Source organism: Anabrus simplex, chromosome 12 (assembly GCF_040414725.1).
Source record: "Anabrus simplex isolate iqAnaSimp1 chromosome 12, ASM4041472v1, whole genome shotgun sequence".
Taxonomy (NCBI): domain Eukaryota; kingdom Metazoa; phylum Arthropoda; class Insecta; order Orthoptera; family Tettigoniidae; genus Anabrus; species Anabrus simplex.
The window spans coordinates 29133739-29159787 of NC_090276.1; the positions used below are offsets into that span (position 1 = coordinate 29133739).

Consider the following 26049-nt stretch of genomic DNA (forward strand, 5'->3'; position numbering starts at 1 on the left):
ACCCACCTTACCTGCTGGCCAAGATTCTGATGTTGAAATTTATTTTCGACCAAAGGGACTCGAACTGGCTAACCAGGGTGTCAGACCATATAGACTTCAACGTCATAATGATCATGGCCACCAGGCAAGCTCGCCGACAAGTGACAACTTACAGCTTTACGTATTTCAAATGAGAAATAATATGTCACTGGTGAATAAATTGTACGTTGTCTCGCGACCCATTGCCAAATTACCGGTATGCCATGCGTCGTACATATACCGGTATTATTTATTTATATGTTGTGCGACATCTCGCAAACGTACTTTTTCTAAACTGCCCATAAGCCACATACGTATTTAAATTGCACATTCATATGCAGTTTAGATTGCAGTTCCATTTACCATCTAAGTAGCTTGAACAAAATTTGAACACGCGACAATTATGCAGTGAAATACGGTATATTAAACTGAATATGTTACGGGTGTTACTAAGGACTGACAGTTGTTCTAGCATCATCAATTATCAGATGCAGACCTGGATGCACAATTGTTATTGAATAAATAATAATAATAATAATAATAATAATAATAATAATAATAATAATAATAATAATAATAATAATAATAATTGCTTTATGTCCCACTAAGCACTTTTATGGTTTTCGGAGACACTGAGGTGCCAGAATTTAGTCCTGCAGGAGTTCTTTTACGTGTCAGTAAATCTACCAACACGAGGCTGATGTATTTGAGCAGCTTCAAATACCACCGGACAGAGTCTGGATCGAACCTGCCGAGTTGGGGTCAGAAGGCCAGCACCTCAACTGTCTGAGCCACTCAGCCCAGCAAGTACAGTTGTAGGTGTAGTTCAAAGACGGTAGTGGACTATACATCTTGGCAATCCTTCCTTATCACATCCCAAATCACCAACTTTTTTTCTTATTTTTTTGTGTGCAAAGGATAGACCCACTCCATCTATATTAAGTTGTTCTAAATATTGTCCCATTATGTTAGTAGGTATCTCACATGAGTAAATAAACTAACTGATCAGAACTCTCGCTCTCTCTTCCTTCTCTGACCTTGATGTGACCATCTGTCAGAAAATATCTCATATTACTTGAAGGCGAACCTACTGCTGATCTTGTCATTCATTACACGAGTAAGGGTGCGGCACATCAAGTGGCGTTGCCTCTAGCGTGCTGACAGAAGTCACTTCAAGCAACTGCTGTAATGTTTCTTACCCCAAACCCAGCGTTGATTGTTACACAAATGAAATGGCGTATGGCTTTTAGCGCCGGGAGAATCCGAGGACATATTCGGCTCGCCATGAGCACGTCTTTTGATTTGACGCCTGTAGGCGACCTGCATGTCGTGATGAGGATGAAATGATGATGAAGATAACGCATACACCCAGCCCTCGTGCCAGCGAAATTAACAAATGATGGTTAAAATTTCTGACCCTGCCAGGAATTGAACCCGGGACCCCTGTGACCAAAGGTCAGCACGTTAACCATTTAGCCATGGAGCCAGACGACTGTTACACAAGGTCACAGGATGAGGTATTTACAAAAATAATGGCCGCTTACATCTCTACGACACAAACTATTACTGTATTCGTACAACTTTCTTTGTTTGGCTCCATGGCTTACTGGATAGTGTCTTGGCCTTCAGGCCGCAGGGTCCCTGGTTTGAATTTAAATCTGATCGCGAGATTCTCATCACGAGCAGTAATTTCCCTTCCCTTGAATATTCCTGTATGTCACACACGATACATAATACAATATCCTCTACCACAGTAACATACAGTTTCTTATACATGGCAGACACTGTACACTCTCGTTACGGTTTGTCTTACAGGGGCTGCACCACGCTAGTAATAACCGTATTATTTTTATACTGCTTACTTTGAATGCACTAGTGTCTCAAAGTGTTGACGTAGAATACGTCTATAATTTCAGAACCATACTTGGTCCAGTGAGTGTTGGAAAAATTTGAAAGTATTAAAATTGAAATGATTTCCAGACAACAGGTGCAATGACACTGTTCAGTATCTCACTGGCATGAAGAAGAATGAATGTTCCCCGCAACAAGGGGTTGACCTCAGTACGTTGTTTATTTTTTGTTGTTTTACGTTGCACTGATAAAAACTAGTCTTATGACAATGATGGGATAGGACTGAGATGGAAGTGAGCATGGCATACATTACGGTATGGCCCTAGCATTATATAATCTGCCACCTGTGCAACAGCCCTAAATGCAGATCAGCGATGACTGGTGATTGAAGATTAATCGATTTGCATGCAGGGAACTGATGGCCACATTTTGATCTGTACTTTTCTATATCAATATTAAATTTTAATTTGAACTTTTGTTTCTTATGTCTCTTCGAGGTTTTGTAAATCATACCATATTTCCCCTTAAAAGAACAAGCACAAACCCCACCACCACACACATTCACTTTCTCTTTCTTACACTTACTTGTTGTTGGAATGTTTCCTGGTCCGTTGACTTAGCCTTGACAGGTATTCTTGTAGGAGCAGCCTCCAGACCTTTCTGCAGTTCCTGAATCTTCTGATCTCTTTCCTGAAGCTGTAACCGTAACTGTTCCACCTTCTCCTCGATCTGTTTACTGTCCACACTACTTCTCTGTTCAAATTTCATCCTATTCTCCTCTAACTTTTTCCTCAACAAGTTCAAGTTCCCTTGCCTTAACTTTTCTACACTTTTCCCCGGTGTTCTACTCTTCTTCTCTTCAGTTTCCTTCTTGGGCGTCGTTTCTTTCTTGGGCATCGTTTCGCCTCCAGCCGCTGCTCCACCTGGTGGCTCTTCTGCCTGTAGTGCTTGCTCAGAAATGGAAACATCCTGCTTTGATGCACTTCCTGTTCTGGAACCACGCTTCAAACCTTTTGATCTTGACTTAATACCAGACAGTTTTGTGGCATATTCCTGGAATCAAAAAAATATAACATAAGAGCAATGGCTACATCATACTGTTCATATGTTCATATATAAAATCCACTGATTTACGGACAGCTGAAAGGTTTGATATAGGGAGAAAAACCACCTATAAAACTAACAGTGATTCATATAAATCTATAGCTCCCTCTGTGACTCAAAGGTAGAGCTTCAACCTTCGAATCAATATACAGTGATTTCAAACCCACTGGATTTAGTCTGATATTTGATGGGTGGAAGGAAGACCATTCAGCAAATTATGTCATACAATTCTGGCATTTAAAAGATCTCTAATGACACCTTCAGTGTTTACATAACAAAATTAATCAAAACAGCAATAGGTTGCCCGATAGAGTTGCAGTTATGTTGCCATCTGGTACAGTAAAATAAAATCTCATATATGACAAGCAGGTAGCCTAAACAGCCTCAGTTCAAAATGCAGTACACACGTTACTTTACGTCATACTGAAACAGACACATATAGGTCTTATGGCGATGATGGGATAGGAAAGGTGTAGGAGTGGGAAGGAAGTGTCCGTGGCCTCAATTAAGGTACAGCCCCAGCATTTGCCTGGTGTGAAAATGGAAAACCATCTTAAGGGCTGCTGACAATGGGGTTCGAACCCACTATCTCCCGAATGCAAGCTCACAGCTGCGCACCCCTAACCACACGGCCAACTTGCTCAGTAGCTCAAAATGCCTGTACACATGCTACGTGGCAAAAACAAACAACGCTGAAATTATTGCTCATCTGCCGTCCATGTTCCCTAGCAACAAAGTATTTATTTGTTGTATAGAACAGTTTGACATATTCTGAATTCATTGCTATGTTGATTTCTGCAATTATGATTCTTACAACACAGAAGATGCTTATTGTGGTACATTATTTCCGGGTATACAGAGTGGAGTGTCAATATGGGCTGAGTTTGCTTCACATTAAAGAACAGTATGAGTGATTTAATAAGGAGCTGTCGCTAATTTGTTTCATGTCAATGAAAGGGAGAACAGGGCATCCAAGATCCATCCCCACAAACTAGAATTATGGACGACTTCCCCAAGAGGTTACAGTCCCCCAAGTGTCTATGACAAACATCACTGAAACTTGGTTTGTACAATAGGTCTGTCCGGCGGATGTTGTAGATTTCCTTACCGCATTCAAGTTGTTCAGCGTCTAACAGAAAGGGACGAGCAAGCCTGGAGCCGAGTGTTGTCCATGAAATATGAAGATCCAGACTACTTCTGTAACATCTGGTTTTCAGATGAAAGCTACATTCATCTTGATGGCAACATCAGCTGACAAACACATTTTTTAGGGTTTTAACATCTTGATGCTGTTGTACAGAAATCACCGCACAATGCATGGGTTACGATTTGGTGTACCATGTCCGCAATGGAATACTGCACCCTTTTTCTTCATCATGGATGCAGTACAGAACCCAAAAACAGTGGACTAGGGAGTCTACAGAGACCACATTATTACTCCGTTCATAAAGGATTTGCACGGCTTTTGTCTACACTGTGTAATATCCCAGAAGAGCAAACAGCAATCTTGTTTTCTTGAAGTTTATTTTATTAAATCTCTGTGCTTTCCCCAGTCCACTGTTCTGAAGTTGGTTAGGCTATAAACTAGCAACAGAACTGACACTTCACTGATAATAAGCAGCAGGCTCTCTACAATTACTGTAATTTAGTTTATATAATTACCCAAATGTCTGAACTGAAAACATCACAACTAATTTACTGCTTACAGCAAATCAAGACTAAGAACATTTTTGAAATTTCAAAATCCTCAAGAATACGAGTATTTGACTCCACTGCCAGAAATCAGAGAAACGATTGCCAGGCTTAGTGGCTCAGATGGTAGAAGCACAGGATTTCTGAGCCCAATTTAGCAGGTTTGATCTTCGTTCAGTCTTATGGTATTTGAAGGTGCACAAAAAGTATATCAGCCACGGCACATAGAAGAACTCCTGCAGGACATAATCATGCAACCTCAGCATCTCAACTAAATCACTGCGTCCAGGAACAGGAGTGAAATGGACTCAAGAAAGAAAAAACATCCATAGCGCTAGAATGAAGGAATACTGGGCTAAGAGGAAGAAAAGAGCTCACCAGAGTTAAGAACCACGTGGTCCATCGTAGGCCTAAACGAATAATAATAATAATATATATATATATCTGTAAAAGTACGAGGGCAAATCTAAAAGTAAGTTACACTTCCAAACACATAAGCAACAGAGCTATGACAACATACAATGTAAGTCCCCAAGAAACTGTAAACATTTCTTGGAACAGTCAACCAACTTTTCGATTTCGGATGCGTAGAAATCACCACCTCGTTATTTATGAGTTTCATGTCCGTATTGACTGATTACACATATAGGGATAAGAAAGAAATTCCACCTTATCAATACTGATTAAACAGCTTACTGAGCACATGATAATCGCATGGCGCTAAGTCTGGACTATATCTAGGATGTTGCCACACCTCCAACTTCAATCGCTGCAGCAGTTCGGACGTGTGAGGTGTTGCGTTATAGTGCAAGTTGAAAAAGGATCTCGGTGGACGAGGATTCCAAAACTATGAGAAGGTGAAAGCAGCTGTCTCCAGGTGGTTACATAGCGCTGGAGATGATTTCTACGCATCCGGAATTGAAAAGTTGGTTGACCGTTCCAACAAATGTTTACAGTTTCTTGGCAACTATGTGGAAAAGTAAACTTACATTGTATGTTGTCATAGCCGTGTTGCCTATGTGTAGGTGGTTTCATAAATGGCCATAACTTGGAAGTGTAACTTACTTTTTTATTTGCACTCATACTTAATTAGTGGGATGTAAAACTAATTAAATTGTTCTTACTATTGTAGATAAATCATTCTAAATATATAACGCACATTTACAGTTTTACACGACTTTAGATCTTGTAACCATATGTCAATGAATCTTCAATTTAATCTGAAATTCAAAATACAGGGATTGGCATTCTTTTCTGTAAATCTCACAACATTGTTGCTGAGTACTCACATATCTACAACAGGATTTAGAATGTATATCAGAGTTTGATTATAAGTGTTCAATGTTTGCAGATAGTTAAATAAATGAAAATAATATAATCCTTTAATTGCAGGTAGAATATATGACCTTCACAAAGAGTCGCCAATGCACTCTGTTCATCCCTAGTTCTCTTGTCTTCAGCCAAGTTGTATTCACAGCTGCAAGTTCCAACCTATTTATCTTCTCCACCGCCAAGGTCTAACTTGCCTCCTACGACCTTGGGGATTCCACTCCGAAGTCTACACTGACTTAGCAAATGTCATGGGATAGTCACCTAATAGCGTGTGGGGCCTCCTCTGACCCTGCAAACTGCAGTGAGACGCCGTGGAAGTGAGTCGACAAGTCCCTGGTAGTCCTCTGGATGTAACCGACACCAAATAGTTTGCAGAGCGGCCGTCAATGCTGGTCTGTTCGTGGGTGCAGGACCCATGGCACAGAGCCTGCGTTCCAGAACATCCCAGATATGTTCGATAGGGTTCATATCAGGGTTCCCGGTGGCCATGGCAGTCGTTGGACCTCCGCTGCATGTTCCTGGAACCATTCCCGAGCGACGCGGGAGCGATGTGGCGGCACGTTATCTCTTGAAACACCGCAGAACCGTCTGGGCGCTGGAAAGCAAAAATGGGTGGAGATGGTCTCCGAGCAGCCCAACATACCGCGTACCATTCAAAGTCACTTCCAGAACAACTAGTGGGCCCATTCCATACCAGGAAAATGCAACCCAGACCATAACACAGACACCAGCGCCCTGGACCACACCTTCGAGGCAGGCGGGATCCATCGCTTCATGTGGTCTGCGCCATACACAGTGCCTCCCATCGGCACGGTGCAGTTGAAATCGTCATTCGTCCGACCATATCACGTTGCGTCATTGTTCCAGTGTCCATCCCTGGTGACTGGCAACAAATGCGCGTCGTTGTGCCCGATGACGTTGGGTTAACAGTGGCACCCGTGTGCAGCACCGGCTCCCATACCCCATAGAACCCATGTTCCTACAGATTGTCCACTGGGGGACGTGTCTAGCATGACCTGTGTTGAATTGAGCCGTGATTTGTTGCACGGTTGCCTGTCTGTCACTATTGACAATCCGTCTCAGATGTCATATCCATAAACGAACGTTGGCATACATCATCTAACTGATGGGTGATTTGGAGAGAGCTGTTGAGGAAAGGCCGGACTACCGATGCAGGTATCCCAGCCATGAGATCCTTCTTCCCTGGCCATGTCTTCCACATATAATTCCCTGTACGATAAGAAGGAGCAGGCCACACTTCTCAGGGGGTCACACCACACAACCGAAGTAGATGGGTTTCCAGGTCTCGATGGTGTTGTTGATCTCCCATTCCTTTCTCATCAATGTCAAAATGTCTTTGTTTTGTAACTGATCTACCCAGCTGATTCAGAGCAGCAGCACATCTCGCCAGCCTAAGTTTTTTTTTAGAGAAGCTTCTGACAGATTGTACTCCATACAGAAGGACTGAAAAGACATAGGAACAAAAAAACATACTCTGAGGTCCAGTTTGAAGTCACAGCCTTCAGGAATTTCTAGAGCTTAAGAACAAAATTCCAACCTACTTAATGCAGTGCCTAAATTTCTGGGGGTGGTCCTGGTCTTCAATGAGTGTTACAGTAAAGTTGTCTAGATCTCCAGAGAGGTCATAGCTATGTGAAGGTGCCCTTTGCCTTATTTATTTGGTTCTGAATGTTTAACAGGATCCTGTCATCTTGTGTGCTGTAACTGGCAAGCTAGCAGAACATATCCACCAACTTAATGTTGTCTCTATCCAGCGAAAGCTTCTCTGCAGATCTTGGGTTGACTCTCATTTTCTATCCGAAGTAATGAAGAGAGTGGAGAATGAATCTAATGAGGACTTCAATGCATTAATCTTCGCAGATGATGTCGTGTTTTGGGGAGGAATAGGAGAAGTTCAACAGAAATTAAACACTTGGAACCTGTAGTTTAAGCAGTTTAGCCTAAAAATCAACCCCACAAAACCAGTAGTGATGCCAGTCAGCAGGCAAGCCCTATAGGTTAACATCCAACTGGGCGGTGAGAAACTAGAAAACGTTAACCATTTTCAATATCTCGATAGTATTGTAACTAGTGATGCAGTCCTCTGCTGAAATCACTAAGAGTCCAAAAAGGAGCACAATTTTATCATTAAGTTAGGTCTCTTCTATCGGATAACCAAATACCTTTTAGTACAAAGAGAACCCTTTATCACGTATATTTCGTGCCAATAACTTCATATGCCCCTGAAACCTGTACAATCAACTGTAGAGATAGCAGCAGACTTCAAGCTGCAGAAATGAAGTTCCTGCAGGAAATGCTACAGAAAACAAGAAGAGATCAGATCCGGAATGAAGAGATCCATCATAACACACAAGTAAAGCAGTCGCTAAGCGAAAATGTTCTCTTTTTTTTTTTAAATGGCTTTACGTCGCACCGACACAGATAGATGTCTTATGGCGACGATGGGATACAAAAGGGCTATGAGTTGGAAGGAAGCGGCCATGGCCTTAATTAGGGTACAGCCCCAGCATTTGCCCAGTGTGAAAATGGGAAACCACGGAAAACCATCTTCATGGCTGCCGACAGTGGGATTCGAACCCACTATCTCTCAGATGCAAGCTCACAGCTGCGCGCCCCTAACCGCACTGCCAACTCACCCGGTAAGCAAAAATTTAAGAACATCAAGACTCAAATGGTATGGCCATGTAAAAAGGATGGATCAAATGAGAACAGCAGGAAAATGGCTAGAAAAGGAACTGAAAGGCAAAAGACCTAGAGGCAGATCAAAGAAATGGAGGATCAGTCAAGTAAAGCAGAACCTGGAAGGAAGAGGAGTGGAATGGCACCAAGTTGAGAAGGAAGAAACGTACCTGGATAGACAAAGATGGAGAGCGTTCTTGTACCACACCCGGGCGACTGGAGACGGTTGATGATGATGATGATGATGATGATGATAGTCCATGTCCTCAAGACTAGATGAATGACCCTAATAAATCCCTCAAGTGATGCACATTGCTTTCTTCAGAACAGTATCGAGTAGTATCAATAAGATACGAGAAAAGAGGCAACCCTGTCTCACTCCTTTTCACATGTGATGAGTGGTGTTCAACGTGGTGTGTGTAGTTATCATACTAACTTAAATATAAGTACTAATAAATACGAATATTAATTTATACACAACTGACATAATGAATGCCACCATGGACAATTTAGGTTAGTGCTGCCGCTGACCGACAAGCGGCTTTGAAGTTTGGGTCACACAGATATCAGCTCGCATCTGGGAGACAGTGGGCTCGAACACCACTGCCTGCAGCCCTGAAGATGGTTTTCCATGCTTTTCCATTTTTACACCAGGCAAATGCTGCAGCTGTACCTTAATCAAGACCACAGTCGCTTCCTTCCCACTCCTACCTCTTTCCCATCCCATCATCGCCATACGACTTATCTGTGTCAGTGAGATGTAAAACAAACTGTAAATTATTGTGCTGCCACAACAGCCAAGTACATCCATAGATGTTTTAAATTTGTGTATCAACCAATTGTAATCAACAGGGTACGGAACTTTATAACCTAAAGAAGTATAAAATATGCAAACAAATTTGCCCTAAAAACTAACTAAATATGACCTGAAAAAAGTAAAATATGACTAAAGTATTTTTGGAATAGGTAGCAAGTATTAGAGTATTACTAACACTGAACCTAGCTTCTTATAAGTTCACCTGCATACACCCCAGAGTCAGTGGGTAGGGTCTGACACATCCCACTCTGATGAGTGTAGTGTCAGACCTAAGACAAAACGCTGGTTAATAGAGCAAACGCCTGAAAAGCCTTACATCTGATATGTTTTTGACATTTTTGACATGCTCTATTGGTGAAAAATATCTAATTCCCTCCATGGGAATTCAGAATTTTCCATTAGGAAACAATTAAGGTAAGGACTTCTATTAAATAGCTGTACTGACAAAATCGAAATGAATCATTGAGTTTAAACTGTTATGTGCATTAGAAGGTTACAAGTAAGGAATACACCGGATGAGTTGTCCATACAGTTAGGGCCTGTGACCTTGCATCCGGGAGATAGTGGGTTCGAACCCCACTGTTGGCAGCCCTGAAAATGGTTTTTGGTTATTTCCCATTTTCACACCAGGCAAATGCCTGGGCTGTACCTTAAGTAAGGCCACGGCTGCTTCCTTCTCACTCCTAGGCCTTTCCTATCCTACTATCGCCATAAGACCTATCAGTGTCAGTGCGATGTAAAGCCAATTGTAAAAAAAAAAACAAAAAAAAACAGTAAAGTAAAGAATACAATGATCAAAATTTAACCTCTAAACCATTGCAAGCTTGTTGACGGGGGTGTCAATTAATGGGTCATTCATGTGTTACATCGCTCCAGTCTTTGACATATCCCATCAATCACTGGGGCGTGACTTTTTAAAGGTGATATAGACATAATAATGTACAAAAATGCCTTTTAATTCTATTTTATGTGTACCTGAAAATACATTTCAGTGTTATTTCTCTCTGGTGTTTAACACATGATAAAGATGCTGACTCCCATAGAGAACCTGAAATATTTGTTCCGAATGAGTAAATTTATAATACCATTATAGTTGGTCCGTTATTGGACATTATAACTTTTCCAGCTAACTCATTCCTGGTTGCCAGCGTTTCGCCCCAGTGTGCCAAGTTGGGCTCATCAGTTGGTATTATAAATTTACTCATTCGGAACAAATATTTCAGGTTCCCTATGGGAATCAACATCTTTATCATCTGATGGCAAGGCAGGCATCAATTTTTGAAAATGAGACAAAGTCTCACATAGTGCACTGGCACTGCCGGTGGCTTCAAGTAGCCTACGCAGTGGCCTCCACGGTATGCACTAGCCATGCGTCTTAGTGGGTGTGCCATTTACCAACGTATGAGCCCAACTTGGCACACTGGGGCGAAACGCTGGCAACCAGGAATGTGTTAGCTGGAAAATTTATAATGTCCAATAATGGACCAACTATACTGGTTTGACACCATATCAATGACTGTTTCAAACAGCTATCAGTTATTAGTACCATTGTTTTAAATTACAGATATGGGGTCTAAACTTAATTATTCAGCCAGTTCAATGACACAGGCTAGTGAAAGAGTGAAGGCAGGCATGCTAGTAGCAGCCAAACAATTCAATGTGCCTCAAACGACACTTCTTCATAAAACATCTGATAAGAGCCCAGAAGCATGCAGAACTGGACCAACCACCATTCTAACTGCTGAAGGAGTAGTTGTGGTTTAATGGTTGTTATCAACTACCAAATTACAGTATCCAGTCATGAAAGAGCAATTTCTAGACAGTGTTGAACATTTGATTAAAGAACTGAAGAGGGTTAGAACCGGAGAACCGGACAGACTTAACCCTCTTATCAACGGCAGGCCAGGCAGAAAGTGGTATTCTTCCTTTCTCAAAAGACACCCAGAACTGAGAGAACTCAAAATCTCAGTGCTTCATGGGAAAATGTCACAGAAACCCAATTACGTGCCTGGTTTTCTGATAGAAAGGATTATTTAAATGAGAATAATCTCCTTCACATCAGAAATGATCCAACACATATTTAATTCCAACGAGAGTGCTTCGTTCCTACAATTTAAAGGAGACAGAGTTATCACTGTATTAATTCTCATATTTTGTTTCACTGTTCGTCTACTAGTAGGCCTACTCCTTATGATTTGTTTAAAATTGCTACAGTTATAACATCTTAACATCTGTTAATCTTATTTTCATGCTTTTTGTTTATTTATTTGGTTGTAAATTAACCATTTATCTTAGGCATATTATAGTAATCATTAATCCTGCTAACATTCAGAATGACCGACAGGTATGAACCATGTTATTCTTCTTATATTTAACACATAATATGCAAGCATCAATTACGGTGCAGCAGAAGTCAATTAAAGCAACATGCGACAGACATTTAAAACGTTTTCAGGTTACCTAAGGTACCAGTCTGACACTGTTAGAACTTTTTTTTTTAAATATGTCTGTCGCATGTTCCTTTAATTGACTTCTGCTGCACCGTAATTGATGGTCCAACCAATGGCCTAAGTAGACCTATACTGTTGTAACAAGGGATAATAAAGGCCTGTACAATGCTTCGCAGCTCTAACCAGGGGGTGTATGCCTCAAAACCCCCTTTGCTTCTCCCTGTCTTGTTTGGTGTCCAGGTGTAATTCAAATCTTCTTCTTTCTCGAGCATAAAATGGGCCTTTGTGTAATGCTTCTGCTGTGCAGGTTAATGTGAACATGTTGGTTCCTGTTTACTGAATTCTAACCTTGACTGAACTGTGCCATTACAGACTATGAATCTCATGTTAAATCCGTATTAATCGTTGAACTTAAAACATTGTACAAAACTATTTTAATCCTCCTAGTCAATACTATATATTTTACGTTCAATTAAGATGAAACTACACACATAAATAGACATGTTTCGACCTGGCATTGGATCATCCTCTCAGTAAGACATGTATAATGAATTTACAACATTTGAACACACAAAATGAAATGTTAGTTAAAAAGTTTTTTTAAAAGCATGATGAAAGTTAAAAAACTGAAATGTTGATCGTTAAAACAGACCTCCAGCTCAAGACTTTTTTAACAATCAACATTTCACAGTTTTTTAACTTTCATTATGCTTTAAAAAACTTTTTAATCAACATTTCATTTTGTGTGTTCCTATGTTTTTAAATTCATTATACATGTCTTACTGAGGATGACCCAATGCCGGGTTGAAACTTGGCTATTTATGTGTGAAGTTTCGTCTTAATTGGATGTAAAATTAGGAGGATGAAAATAGTTTTATACAATTTTGTAAGAAGTACTGTGCCATGTTGGATTTCTAATCTATGTTTTGAATACCTGCAATCAAAACTTTACAAAGGCATTAAAAACCCAGCTGAAGAGTATGGCAGCAAATGTGTTACCGGTAATTTGTATGTTGGGTATTCAGGCTGAAGGCTGGTTGGATCCTCAACAAATTCACCATTAGCTGTCATAGATGGCTCAGGTGTCACTGAAGATGCGTACTAAGGAAATGAGGAGTGAGGTAGTTTCCCCTTACTTTCCTCACTGAGCCAGAAGTTGCTATTGCACATCAGTCTGCCAAGCCCACTGTAATGCGTGCACCAACCGACCCTATGAGCGACATTTTCACACCATTCATAGCAGGGACTGGCTGCATAAGGAATGGCATTACTAGCATCACTCATACCTCAGCCACTTTCATATTGTCAAAGCCAAGTATAAGACTGAGACAGGTCAATGAAAGTAACAATTTTATTCTAGCCCATACCAGAAGACATAGTGCACTGTAAACAGTAAATCTTGCCAGCAAAGGAAATCTAAGTTGAAGGCATTGTATTATCCGCACACTTTATCTTGGTGCATTTGTGTACGGGGGTGAGGAGTAAGGAGGGAGCTGTCCCGGTATCGATAGTGCTGCCTGGTGCTGCCAACTGAATGAAAATGAAATCTGAATTGAATAGAGAATATGATCGATCGATATGAAATTTCTAAAATCAGATCAAAAATTAGATGGATGGCTTTTCCGGCGTTTGCTCTATTAACCAGCGTTTCGTCTTAGGTCTGACACTAGACTCTTCAGAGTGGGATGTGTCAGACCCTACCCACTGATGCTGGGGTGTATGCAGGTGAACTTATCAGAAGCTTATTTATGAAGCACAGTCTGATAACTGCATACGGGAGATAAAACTCCACAATGGAATTAATGCCCGCCTAGCAATTCCAAATGGAAATTCTAAGTTCCCATGGGAACTTAGAATTATCATCTTAAACCAACAACTATGTCACATACACATTATATAATATTATAAAATATTTCTCGATGTGAATCTTGTTCCTAGCATGAATTCTATACTTTGTAAAGTATGTAAAGTGTACGCCAGATGTCGCACAACGATGCTTAAGCGATTCATAGTTTGTGTTTCAAAGGTTGCCAGTACGAATCTCGAAGATCGCCGAGGTCGACCGATTCAGCACTAGGGTGTAAATGCACCAACATAAAGTGTGCGGATAATACATGTGACTGGAAAGATTGAAATCAGAATACCTAATGACCATGCATATGGAATCATACTTCCAACTCTGGATGTCGAATACCTGTCAACTGAGTATCTGCTAGTCAAAGAGTGAAGCTGAGGTTGACTTTGTTTTACAATGCCAGTCTGAGACAAAACATGACATTGCTAAGAGGGACTTTACTAAGAAGTTGGAAAAACTCAGCTGTCACACTCAATATTGTAGTAATTACAGTAAAGAGATACTAACAGACTGAGCATATAAAAATGATCATTATAGCAACTAACTTCCAAGATTTTGATCTGAAGACATTAAGGAACAGTTGAAGCCTTAATGTTGATAATAAACATGGATCTTTTGATGAATTTTAAATGACATCTGAAACCTACTGAATCATTATTAGCTGCTAAAAGACAATATTAAATAGGCGTACAATAAAGGACTCTCCCATTAGAGCCATTTCATGGCTGAACCAACTATACCCATAATCAAATGATCTGTGCCTAAATAAAAAAAGAGAATACTATTCATGCACATAGAAGGTGTGAATTATACCTCAGCTTCTTTCTCCTTCGTTGCCAGTTGTTGCTCATTCTTCATCAATGTGTCCTTCAACTGTGCTATCAAAGTTTGCTGCTGATCAAACTGTTCTTTAATATCTTCGATATTTTGAGGAGGAGGATCCCCCTCAGGACTCGAACTCGGACCAGGCCACATATTCAACTAAAACAGAAACAAGAATTTCAATAAACTACAAACTTCTACATACCTAACCTTAAAATATTTTGGGAGATATCCACCAAATCCTTTTTGGGTTCTTTTACCTCGTATTATCGAGGGATTTAACAAAGATTTAAATCATACCTTAAATATTTTTTTCTATTTAATACTGCATTTTACATGACACTGTGCGGATTATCTCAATTGTACGAAAAACAATCCCACATTTCGTTTCGAAAGCCATAAAATCGAAATTACAGCTGGAATCCAGCAAAGTAATTAATATTATCTCGTTCGTAGCATGTTTCGTAAGGGAATCACATTACACTACATGAAATATGGAGAGAAATAAGAACAAGCAGACATTCCATCTTCTTACTTTCACAATAACATTGGTTAAACGGAAGTTGTTGTCGACCACTATACACCTATGGTGTTCAACTTGACAGCTGATTAAAATATTTGGAATGACACTGGCAAAGTCGTGAATTAATAGTACAGCATTCTTAATATGAGCATTAACTCAGCACACATTCAACTAAATCTCAAAGTGACATGTCCATATTTCGCACATATTGTAAACGTAACAAACTGACCACGTATCATAATATTATTTTGTACGGGAGTATTTTCATACCAAAGAGAATAAAAATTCTCATAGCAGGAACCGGAAATAACATAGTTACACCTATAAAAGCAGCTGTTATAACCAAATGGGCGAATGGTGAAGTGAAGTGATTATAGTACTCGTGTTTACCTCTTGGGAAATCCCAAGAAAATGGGAACTAGACTTAAGCAGGTAATACAAGGAAGATAAGTTAATATATTTTAAGTATTCGCACATTTTGTTGGAAGTGCAGTACTATGATCAGGTGCAAGTTTTCCAGGACAGGTGCACAATTGGTGGCATTACCATTGACCCTTCGCGGGTGAAAAAGAATATAAAAATGATGTGAAACGAATTCATATCATTCCTCTGCAGTAGATATAGTATAGTCGTTTACTTTGGGATGCATTTTCCGCAAGTATTGAGAATTAATTTGGTATTTATTAAAATTGATGTATTATAAACTAAACATGTATTTTGGAGACAAAGAATAGGATATTATTCATGGTTTGAACGTGGATCTTTTGGTGAATTTTGAATCACATTTTAAACCTACTGAATCATTATTTGCTGCTAAAAGAAAATCTTCTCTCCTGTACCCCACTATAATTTAGAATATTTGTGTCAGTTGATGTTTGTTTAAACTAATACATCACAGATGCTACAGGAATGCACAAAAGATACAACTTAATGTATGACATATCCTTATTAACTGCCTACCACTATGGTCTAAGATCTATCTTAGTAGTTTCCAGTCTAGCTAGTCTGGATTTGACTTTCAGTACTGATACTAATTTAAGACTGGTTTGAGGGATTAGAAGGCTAGTTCAGTAAGAAGGTGTGATAAAATCTGATGCTTAGCAATGCTAGGATACACACACTGATAGCGGTGGTGAAGATTATTATGTTTAGAGGAAGTACAAGGCAGTCATCCTCTCTCAACTTTTAGAAGGGAAAAAGATAGAAGTCCAACACTTTGAAGATTAAGGGTAGAAGCAAAAGAAAGGGAAGGGAATGAGACTTCTTAGGCCTCGCAAAGCTAATGCCGTGAGGTTGGAAGAGACTAACAGTTGACCAAGAAAAGCCTGACAAGAAAGACTAAAATGAAGAGAACGGATCCATTGTTATATTGAAAAGAAGAACTCACCGTAGCTAACCATTTCAGCTACCTCGGAATACAACTACAGAGCTCCAGAACTTATTCAAAATTCACATTAGAGGGAAAGCTATCGCAGCCATAGGCTATAAGAATTTCAAGAAATCCACGGACCAGAACTTCTTGAACTTAAAAGAGTTCTCTTCTTGTTCTGCTGCAAAATAATCCCTGTTTTTGCATACAGAGTTTATTGACTATGGTACTACCCCAAGACTGCACACCTAGCAGTCCTAGAGAGGGTAAAAGCAAGTTTCCTGAAGAAAATGATGTGCATAACGAAGTTTACATCAACAAGGCTAGTTTACGAACTGGTGAAAGAACCTTTCTTCATGGGGGTTCTCAAAGTGATGCTACAGCTCCAGGCTACCACTGCTTCGGAGAAGCATATAACATACAGAGAGAAGGAAAGGAAGCATTGGGGAAAAATTCTACTGTACAGAGGCAATGATGAATACAGAATGGACTCAGGCAAACTGCAACCTTTAGTGGGTTTGAACCCTACTGTCGGCAGTCCTGAAGATGGTTTTCCATGGTTTCCCATTTTCACACCAGGCAAATGCTGGAACTGTACCTTAAGACCACAGCTGGGTTCGGACCCCACTGTCGGCAGCCCTGAAGATGGTTTTCTGTGGTTTCCCATTTTCACACCAGGCAAATGCTGGGGCTGTACCTTAATTAAGGCCACGGCTGCTTCCTTCCCAGTCCTAGCCCTTCCCTATCCCATTGTCACCATAAGACCTATCTGTTCCGGGCGAGTTGGCCGTGTAGTTAGAGGCGCGCGTCTGTGAGCTTGCATCCGGGAGATAGTGGGTTCGAATCCCGCTGTCGGCAGCCCTGGAGATGGTTTTCCGTGGTTTCCCGTTTTCACACCAGGCAAATGCTGGGGCTGTACCTTAATTAAGGCCACGGCCGCTTCTTTCCAACTCCTAGGTCTTTCCTATCCCATCGTCGCCATAAGACCTATCTGTGTCGGTCCGACGTAAAGCAACTAGCAACAAAAAAAAAAAAAATATGTTGCTCAGTTGCCTTAATCATTTCTTCAACCACAAACCCCACCTCCCAAAGTTTAGATTCCCCGTGAATCATTCGCTGATTGATAGTGTTGAATGAATCTGTTCTCTTGGTATACGTTTAATGATATAGCCATGATTTCAAAATTTAAACACAAATATTGTGAAGCTGTGATTTGACCAGAATCTGTTTGACATTAATTAGAATATATACTCATATACAGCCTGGTCTTATGCTCTCTGTAATGTGTACCTACTGATATTAGCAACAGCTTTCTTGAGGAGTAGATAAACTTCTTAGAGGTGTCAAAGGAGTTAGCCTTCTACAAGACAGGCCAGGTGGTATGCTATATACTCCCAAGGTGTCTCATATAGTAAAACCTCGTTAAGTTGGCCCCCTTCAGGTCGGATCTCCAGATTTGATTGATTGGTTTTGTGTGGCTATTTCTAGCCGAGTGCAGCCCTTGTAAGGCAGACCCTCTGATGAGGGTGGGCGGCATCTGCCATGTGTAGCTAACTGCGTGTTATTGTGGTGGAGGATAGTGTTATGTGTGGTGTGTGAGTTGAAGGGATCTTGGGTACAGCACGAACACCCAGCCCCCGGGCCATTGGAATTAACCAATCAAGGTTAAAATCCCTGACCTGGCCGGGAATTGAACCCGGGACCCTCTGAACCGAAGGCCAGTACGTTGACCATTCAGCCAACGATTTGGCCAATTTCGACCTCCCTCCTTTTATTGACTGTTATGCCTTTCAGTGTTCAGTCTGCAAGCTTCTTTGAATTAACTAATTGCCTCCGCAGTTCTCTATTTGCCACTAGCTCTGTGGCCACGTTTAGTTCCACACTTCTTTTCTTTAAGTCATTTAAAACTGATGCCTGGTGGTTATGATCATTAAGTCATCAAGTCTGTATGGTCTGTCACTGTGGTTGTTCGAGTCCCCTCGGTGAAAAAAAAAATTCAACATCAGAATGTTGGTCCGCACGGTAGGAGGGTTGGTGGTATACAATTTCTAATCACTAGATTGCGTGCCAAAAGTCTGAATTCAATTCAAAACCTCTCCACAGTAATCATTTGGAGTGAGGGCTTATGACTGTTGATGGTGATTCTTCCATCAGATGGAGATGTTAAGCCTCGAGTAGAACTCTAGGTACTATTTGACAGGAGTAGGCTGTGTGCCAACATCGGGTTTCACCCTCTCCCTTCTTTCTGTCATATACCACGTCATTCATTTCATCTCATTAACTCTCCTCATGAGGTTGACGTCAGGAAGGGCTTCTGGTAATAAAAACTCGCTATGAAGATTCATCTCACTTCATATCTGGCCCCGTAGAGAAATGGGACAAGGGTTCGACATACAATATATATTTTTATTCTTTCATTTATATATACTCCCAAACACCCACATTCTGTGATAAGCTTTGAAGTTTTACCAGGATATTAGGTATTGTTGACATATTAAGCATGCCAACATTTCTCTACTCTTTGGTCGAGGGCTACTGAAGGGTAGTAGAAATATCAACATGGCATAATATCGTAGAAAAACGTCGAAGTTTGGCAGTTGACATTCGCTGTGAAAGCCAGCACCGTTACTTTAACTGTCACTCTCTTTCACGTGTTGACATACAATTTTCCAGATCTTATAAAGAATTTTTCATAACTACAAAAATTTGTCCACAACTATATTTTAGTATGCATGTAGCTTAAATGAATAGTTCATGTAATGTGAGGCAAGTCAAGGAACTCCCTGTATTTGCTAGTTCAGTCAATCACTATCTGATCTGCATTTAAGGCAGTTGCCCAGGTGGCAGATTCCCTATCTGTTGTTTTTGTAGTCTTTTCTTAAATAATTGAAAAGAGGTTGGAAATTTGTTGTTTATCTCCCTTGGTAAGTTATTCCAGTCCCTAACTCCCTTTCCTATAAACGAATATTTGCCCCAATCTGTCCTCTTGAATTCCACTTGCAACTGAGGACTGAGTTTATCTTTCCTATGTCATCTTCTCTTCTGTTGTGAATTTGCTTATACATTTCACTTGCCTGCGTTCTGATAATATCTCTTTCTTTCATTACCCAAATCTCTGATACAGAGGTTAGCATAGAACATAATAGGTATTATTATTATTATTATTATTATTATTATTATTATTATTATTATTATTATTATTATTATTATTATTATTATTATTATTTTTGGTCAGAGCATTGATACAATATAAATATACATAAACATAACATACACGTTCCATTGCACAAAATACACGCACTTTACAGATAAAATTTTTGCAGTCACTCTGATCCAATAATCAGCGACAGCAATTCCCTCTTTGGTCACTTGAACGAGGGCTTGAAGTGTACATTGGACAGGGCATAGTTGACAGTTATATATGTGTGAGATAGTTTGTTTTTCCTATTATCACAAAGTTCTGTCATTTTCCTAAATATTCCCACTTCTTGAGGTTGCCCATAGATCTTCCAGTACTTCTCCACAAACGATTAAGTGACCTCCAAGTAGTCCAGCTGAACTGATGTCCAGGAGGTGGAGATTCATGAGGTACCATCCACTCCGAAAGGTGTTGTATTCTACTTCGCCGTAGGTCTTGACGCGCTGTTGCTGGTAATTTGTTTAAAGTGGTAGAGATGTTGAGGAAACACTTTCTTGATTTTAATCTTTTAGGAGTGTATCGAAGTCCAAATAGCGGATAACTACTGTTGTTCTCCACCTTTGTCCTCTCATATCTTGCCGCCATTTCCTTCCGAATATCAGTGGGAACGATCTCAGTCAGGCAGTAAAGTTTCTCAGTAGGGGTTGCTTTCAGGTTTCATTCAAAGCTACATAGACCCATTTTGTGTGAGCCGAATTGAATCGCACAGGGCTTGTGTATTCTGCCGTAGAGAAACTGATAGCCGAAGCAGATGTCCTTAATACTGTTGGATGTGTGCCCCACTTGGTCTAACAAAGTTTACGGAGGATATTGTTCCGGGCTGAGACCTTTTGTTCAGTATTCGTGCAGTGTGCCCTGTATGTTAGGGCCTGGTCCAGGGTGACTGCAAGGTGCTTTTGTATAATTGGTATTATATTAGTACACTGCTCGAAAAGTAAATTTTGTCACTAATATGTTCATACCTCCGTGATACGCATACACATTGAAATGAAAACAGACATGCAGTGGAAACAAACCTTCTTCTTTGCAACAAGGCCTGTTCAAAAAATAACTGAACTTTCAAAATAACTCTTTAGTGGCTTACCTGCAGCCTAGGTACGGTAGTTTTGTTACCTTTGAAATACTCCCCTCTATTAATACAATGGTCCCAACACAAGGGAAGCAGTCCTGGTAGACAATTTGGAGGATCACACACAGTCTCGCCTACAATTTCAGTTTGATCTATTCAATTTACTGAGATCATTGTCCTTTCAGTGCAGAGGTTTGAGGAATAGAAATAATTCTTTTTGGGCTTGGTCAGGGGAGTAGGATGTGTGGAGAAGCAAAGTTGTCTTCGTGTTCAGAAAAAAATTCACGAATCAACAGCAGTTGAGCTGGCCTTGTTATGGTGGAGGCTCCAGGAATCATTTCTCCACAAGGCTGATTTTTTTCTTTGGATATTTTCTCTCAGATATCTGAAGACTTTGAAATATTACCAGCAATTGACTGTTTGACCCTCGGATAGGAATTCGCAATATACAACACCACTGTTATCAAAGAAGACTGTCAATAACACTTCCAAGTTCAACCATTGGCAAATTGCTGTAAACTGTCTTTATCACTTGGTTCATTCATTTTCGTTTCCCCTTGCCCAGCTCCTGCCAGGTCAGGGTGTTGATGGCATTTCTCCACTGTTGCCCCTCCTTCCACCACTCCTCTTCAGTATTTGTATTCCAGTCTTCTTTTTCTTATACTGTTCTTGATCCATCTATCTTGCTCTGGGCCTCCGTGTTTCCCTCTTTCCTTCTGTCTTAGCCTTGAACTCTTGTTTTAGTATCCTTCCCTCCTCCACCCTCATAACATGTCCAAACCATCTCAATTTATTCTTCTACATCCTACCCATCAGTTTCTCCACCCCTATCTCTTTTCTGACCTCAACATTCTTACTCTGTCTCTCATCTTCCTTACCATACTCCTCAGGAACTTCATCTCACTGGCCTGAATTTTACTCTCATTTCTTGCTGTCAAAGTCCAAGTCTCTGATGCATACATTAATATAGGGGTATAGTACATACTGGAAGAAAGGAAAGATCAACTAAGAATCAATGGATAACTCTGGAGATACTAGACCTGATTGAAGAACGACAAAAGTACAAGAATGCAAAAAAATTAGGAGGGCAGAAAAGAATACAGGCGAGTAAAGAATGAAGTAGATAGAAAGTGCAAGACAGCTAAGGAAGAACGGCTGGAAGAGAAACGCAAGGATGTTGAAGGTTGTATGGTCCTAGGAAAGATAGATGCTGCATACTGCATACAGGAAAAGCAAAGAAACCTTTGGAGAAAGGAAAACTAGGTGTATGAATATTAAGAGCTCAGATGGAAAACCACATCTAGGGAAAGAAGGCAAGTCAGAAAGATGGCAGGAACATATCCAACAGTTGTATTAGGGTAAAGAATTAGATGATAGAGTTCTCGAACAAGAAGAGGCTGTTAATGCTGATGACATGGGAGACCCAATTTTTAGGTCAGAATTCGACCAGCCTTTGAGAGACCTAAGTAGGAACAAGGTACAGGAATTGATATCATACTGTCAGAATTACTGACTGCCTTCGGAGAAAACCAGTATGGCGAGGTTCTTCTGTTTAGTGTGTAAGATGTGTGATACAGGAGAAGTGCCATCCAATTTTTGGTAGAATGTTGTTATACCTATTCCCAAGAAAGCCGGTGCTGAGAAGTGTGAAAACTACCACACCATTAGATTAGTATCTCACGCCTACAAAATTTTAACATGTATTATTTACAGAAGAATGGAAAGACAAATTGAAACTGAGTTGGGAGAAGATTAATTTGGCTTCAGAAGAAATGTGGGAACACGTGAAGCAATCCTGACTTTATGTCTGATCTTAGAGGTTAGAATAATAACAGTAAGTTATTTATTAAATTGACCACCTAATCAATACAATAAGTCTTGTCTTGGATGATTTACTTTGATCTATTAACAAAAAATGGTACATGTTTCGCCTAGTATGCAGGCATCATCAGCCATTGTCTTAACCTCGGAATAAAAAATAATCATCCAAGACAAGACTTGTTGAATTGATTAGGTGGTCAATTTAATAAATAACTTACTGTTATTATTCTAATCAAATATCATCAATACGGATCAAAAATGATATTTATTACATGTAATGATCTTAGAGGACCGAATTAAGAAAGACAAGCCCACATACATGGCATTTGTAGACCTAAAAAAGGCATTTGATAATGTTGATTGGACCAAGCTATTCTGAAGGTGATCGGGATCAGATACCGAGAAAGGAGAATTATCTACAATCTGTACAAAAATCAGTCTGCAGTGAAAAGAATAGAGGGCTTTGAAAAAGAGACAGCAATCCAGAAAGGAGTGAGGCAAGGCTGCAGTTTGTCCCTACTCCTTTTCAGTGTTTACATAGAACAGGCAATAAAGGAAATCAAAGAGGAATTTGGAAAGGGAATCCAAGTCCAAGGAGAGGAAATCAAAACCCTGACATTTGCCAATGACATTGTTATTTTATCTGAGATAGCAGGAGATCTGGATAAATTGCTGAATGGTATGGATAGAGCCTTGGGGAAGGAATAAAAGATGAAAATAAATGTCCAAAACAAAAGTAATGGAGTGTGGTCAAACAAACTCATGTGATGCAGGAAATATTATATTAGGAAATGAAGTCTGTAAGGAAGTAGATGAGTAGCCTCTTGTTACTTGGGTTGTAAAATAACTAATGATGGTAGAAGTAAGGAGGACATAAAATCCAGATTAGCACATGCAAAGAAGGCCTTCCTTAAGAAAAGAAATTTGTTCACCCCGAACGTTGATATAGGCATTAGAAAAATATTTTTGAAGGCTTTCGTGTGGAGTGTGGCATTGTATGGATGTGAAACATGGACAATAACTAGCTCGGAAATAAAGAGAATAGAACCTTTTGAAATGCGGTGTTACAGAAGAATGCTGTAGGTGATACGGGTAGATAGAATTATGAATGAAGAGGTACTGAAACTGGTGAGAGGAGATCTGTTTGGCTAAATTTGACCACAAGAAGAGATAGAATGATAGGACACATCTTAGGACACCCAGGACTTATTCAGTTGGTTTTTGAGGGAAGTGTAGGTGGTAAGAATGGTAGGGGTAGACCAAGGTATGAATATGACTAGCAGATTAGAGCCTTCACTTGGCAGGTTCTATCCTGGCTCAGTCCGGTTGTATTTGAAGGTGCTCAAATACAGCATCCCCGTGTCGGTAGATTTTCTGGCATGTAAAAGAACTCCTGAGCGACTAAATTCCAGCACCTCAGCGTCTTTGAAAACCTAAGAAAAAGTAATTAGTGGGACGTAAAGCCAATAACATTATTTTTAGCAGATTAGAGCAGCTGTAAGATGTAGTAATTATGTAGAAATGAAGAGGTTAACACATGATAGGGTGTTATGGAAGCTGCATCAAACCAGTCTGTGGACTGATGACTCAGACAACAATAGTACATCTTGTACATTATCTCTTTACATTTCATAGGAACTTCTCTGTTCCACACCAGGTTCCTTACATTCTGGTAGAACGTATTTCCCACTTGTACCCTTCTGCTGATCTCCTTATCATTCGGTATGTCTCCACAAATGTTTCTCCACTTTGAAACAGAAGAGAATGTTGATGTGTTGTTGGTAGTATTCAGACATCTCAACAATCACAATATATACCAGGGCACTTGCAAACTAACAGCTGCTGAACAATGCCTAAATGTTTTAGAAATGTGCAGTAAATGGCTAATTGCTTAGGGAAAACTCACTACATATGTGTAGTACTTTGTACGTGTAGCTTACTGGAAATCGCTAGTACTTTGTTTTTGCACGGTATTTTCAAAGTGTGGTTATTTTTTGAACAGACCTTGTAAGGCTTCAACTTGTGAATTTCATTGCTTGTCTTCATACTATTTATTGCTGTAAATACTCATTTTTGTCAAATTTTTCTTCTTTATTTTCTAGGGTTTAAGACTTCTGTATGTTAAGAAACCAGGGCGTTTTGATCCAGGTGAACCTGGTGAACGTTTACCTGAAGCCTACCGGAAGTTCTGGCATGAATGGAAAGTACAGAAACCACAACCAGTCCATTACATTCCAGAACCTGGTAAATGGAAGAGGAACCCTAAAACAGGAGAAGTGTGAGTAGAGTTGCCTAAATATCTTTTTCTCTACTCTTTTATCTACATCCTACAAGTAACGAAGAAATCGTAAAGGTTGTAAATCTTGAATGTGGTGAGAATGATGTTTGTAATTCGTTAAATGCTTAAATTGCTGGAGAGTTGGTCGTGCGCGTAGAGGCGCGCGGCTGTGAGCTCGCATCCGGGAGATAGGGGATTCGAATCCCACTGTCGGCAGTCCTGAAGATGGTTTTCCGTGGTTTCCCATTTTCATACCGGGCAAATGCTGGGGCTGTACTTTAATTAAGGCCATGGCCACTTCCTTCCTATTTCATCGTCGCCATAAGATCTATCTGTGTCGGCGAGATGTGAAGCAAATTGTAAAAGGAGGCTTCAATTTCTGAGAAATGATTTAATTGTTTCATGTTGTTGAGCCTATTCCCTCACTTCAACAGATATTTCTGTCCATGCATTCAGAATGGGTAAAACAGCTTTGAACCAGTGGATGGCAGAATCAGTTCAGTATATCTTGAATGAGGCTCAGACAGTAGAATGTCCGGCTCCACAGTAATTGCTGGCCTTTGGTCCAAGGGGTCCTCGGTTCGATTTTCAGCCAGGTCACACCTTCATAGGTTTATTCCTCTGGTTCACGAATTCTCTGTGTGTGTGTGTGTGTTTTTTGTCTTCAGATGAAGATTTCATCCTAGGTAGGGCCGCATCCTCAAGTCGCCCATGTGCATCAACTCGAAAGACCTTTCTGGAGGTCAGATGCCATTATATTATACTTTAGAATATTTATAAATAACAAGCTATTAAGATGTACAATATTATAGGTTAGGATCCACCTTTCAATACTCCGTAATAAGATGGTAAAAAGTAGTTACAACCTGTTTAATGGGACCGGTTTCAACACATTTTAAGTGTCATCATCAGCCAATTTGCGAAGATCTTAAAACAACTAGCACATTGAATACAGGCAATGTGCTAGTTGTTTTAAGATCTTCGCAAATTGGCTGATGATGACACTTAAAATGTGTTGAAACCGGTCCCATTAAACAGGTTGTAACTACTTTTTACCATCTTATTACGGAGTATTGAAAGGTGGATCCTAACCTATAATATTGTACATCTTATTTCTCTATTCAATACGGAACAATAATGAAGTTTTTA

At 40.1% G+C, this 26049-nt stretch overlaps 2 protein-coding genes across 2 annotated transcripts in view; one reads left to right on the forward strand and one right to left on the reverse strand.

Moving 5' to 3' along the window:
- The window catches only part of LOC136884119 (protein lava lamp), a 124329-nt gene extending 108955 nt beyond the window's left edge, over positions 1-15374 (reverse strand). The window contains exons 1-3 of the mRNA XM_067156158.2: positions 14942-15374; positions 14633-14800; positions 2455-2922 (exon numbers count right to left, since the gene is read on the reverse strand). Coding sequence (XP_067012259.2) covers positions 2455-2922; positions 14633-14794 — 630 coding nt within the window. The 5' untranslated portion in view covers positions 14795-14800; positions 14942-15374. The remainder of the gene's footprint in view (positions 1-2454; positions 2923-14632; positions 14801-14941) is intronic.
- Positions 15375-15464: 90 nt separating this feature from the next.
- The window catches only part of mRpL28 (mitochondrial ribosomal protein L28), a 30705-nt gene continuing 20120 nt past the window's right edge, over positions 15465-26049 (forward strand). Inside the window, exons 1-2 of the mRNA XM_067156269.2 lie at positions 15465-15596; positions 24725-24900. Coding sequence (XP_067012370.1) covers positions 15576-15596; positions 24725-24900 — 197 coding nt within the window. The 5' untranslated portion in view covers positions 15465-15575. The remainder of the gene's footprint in view (positions 15597-24724; positions 24901-26049) is intronic.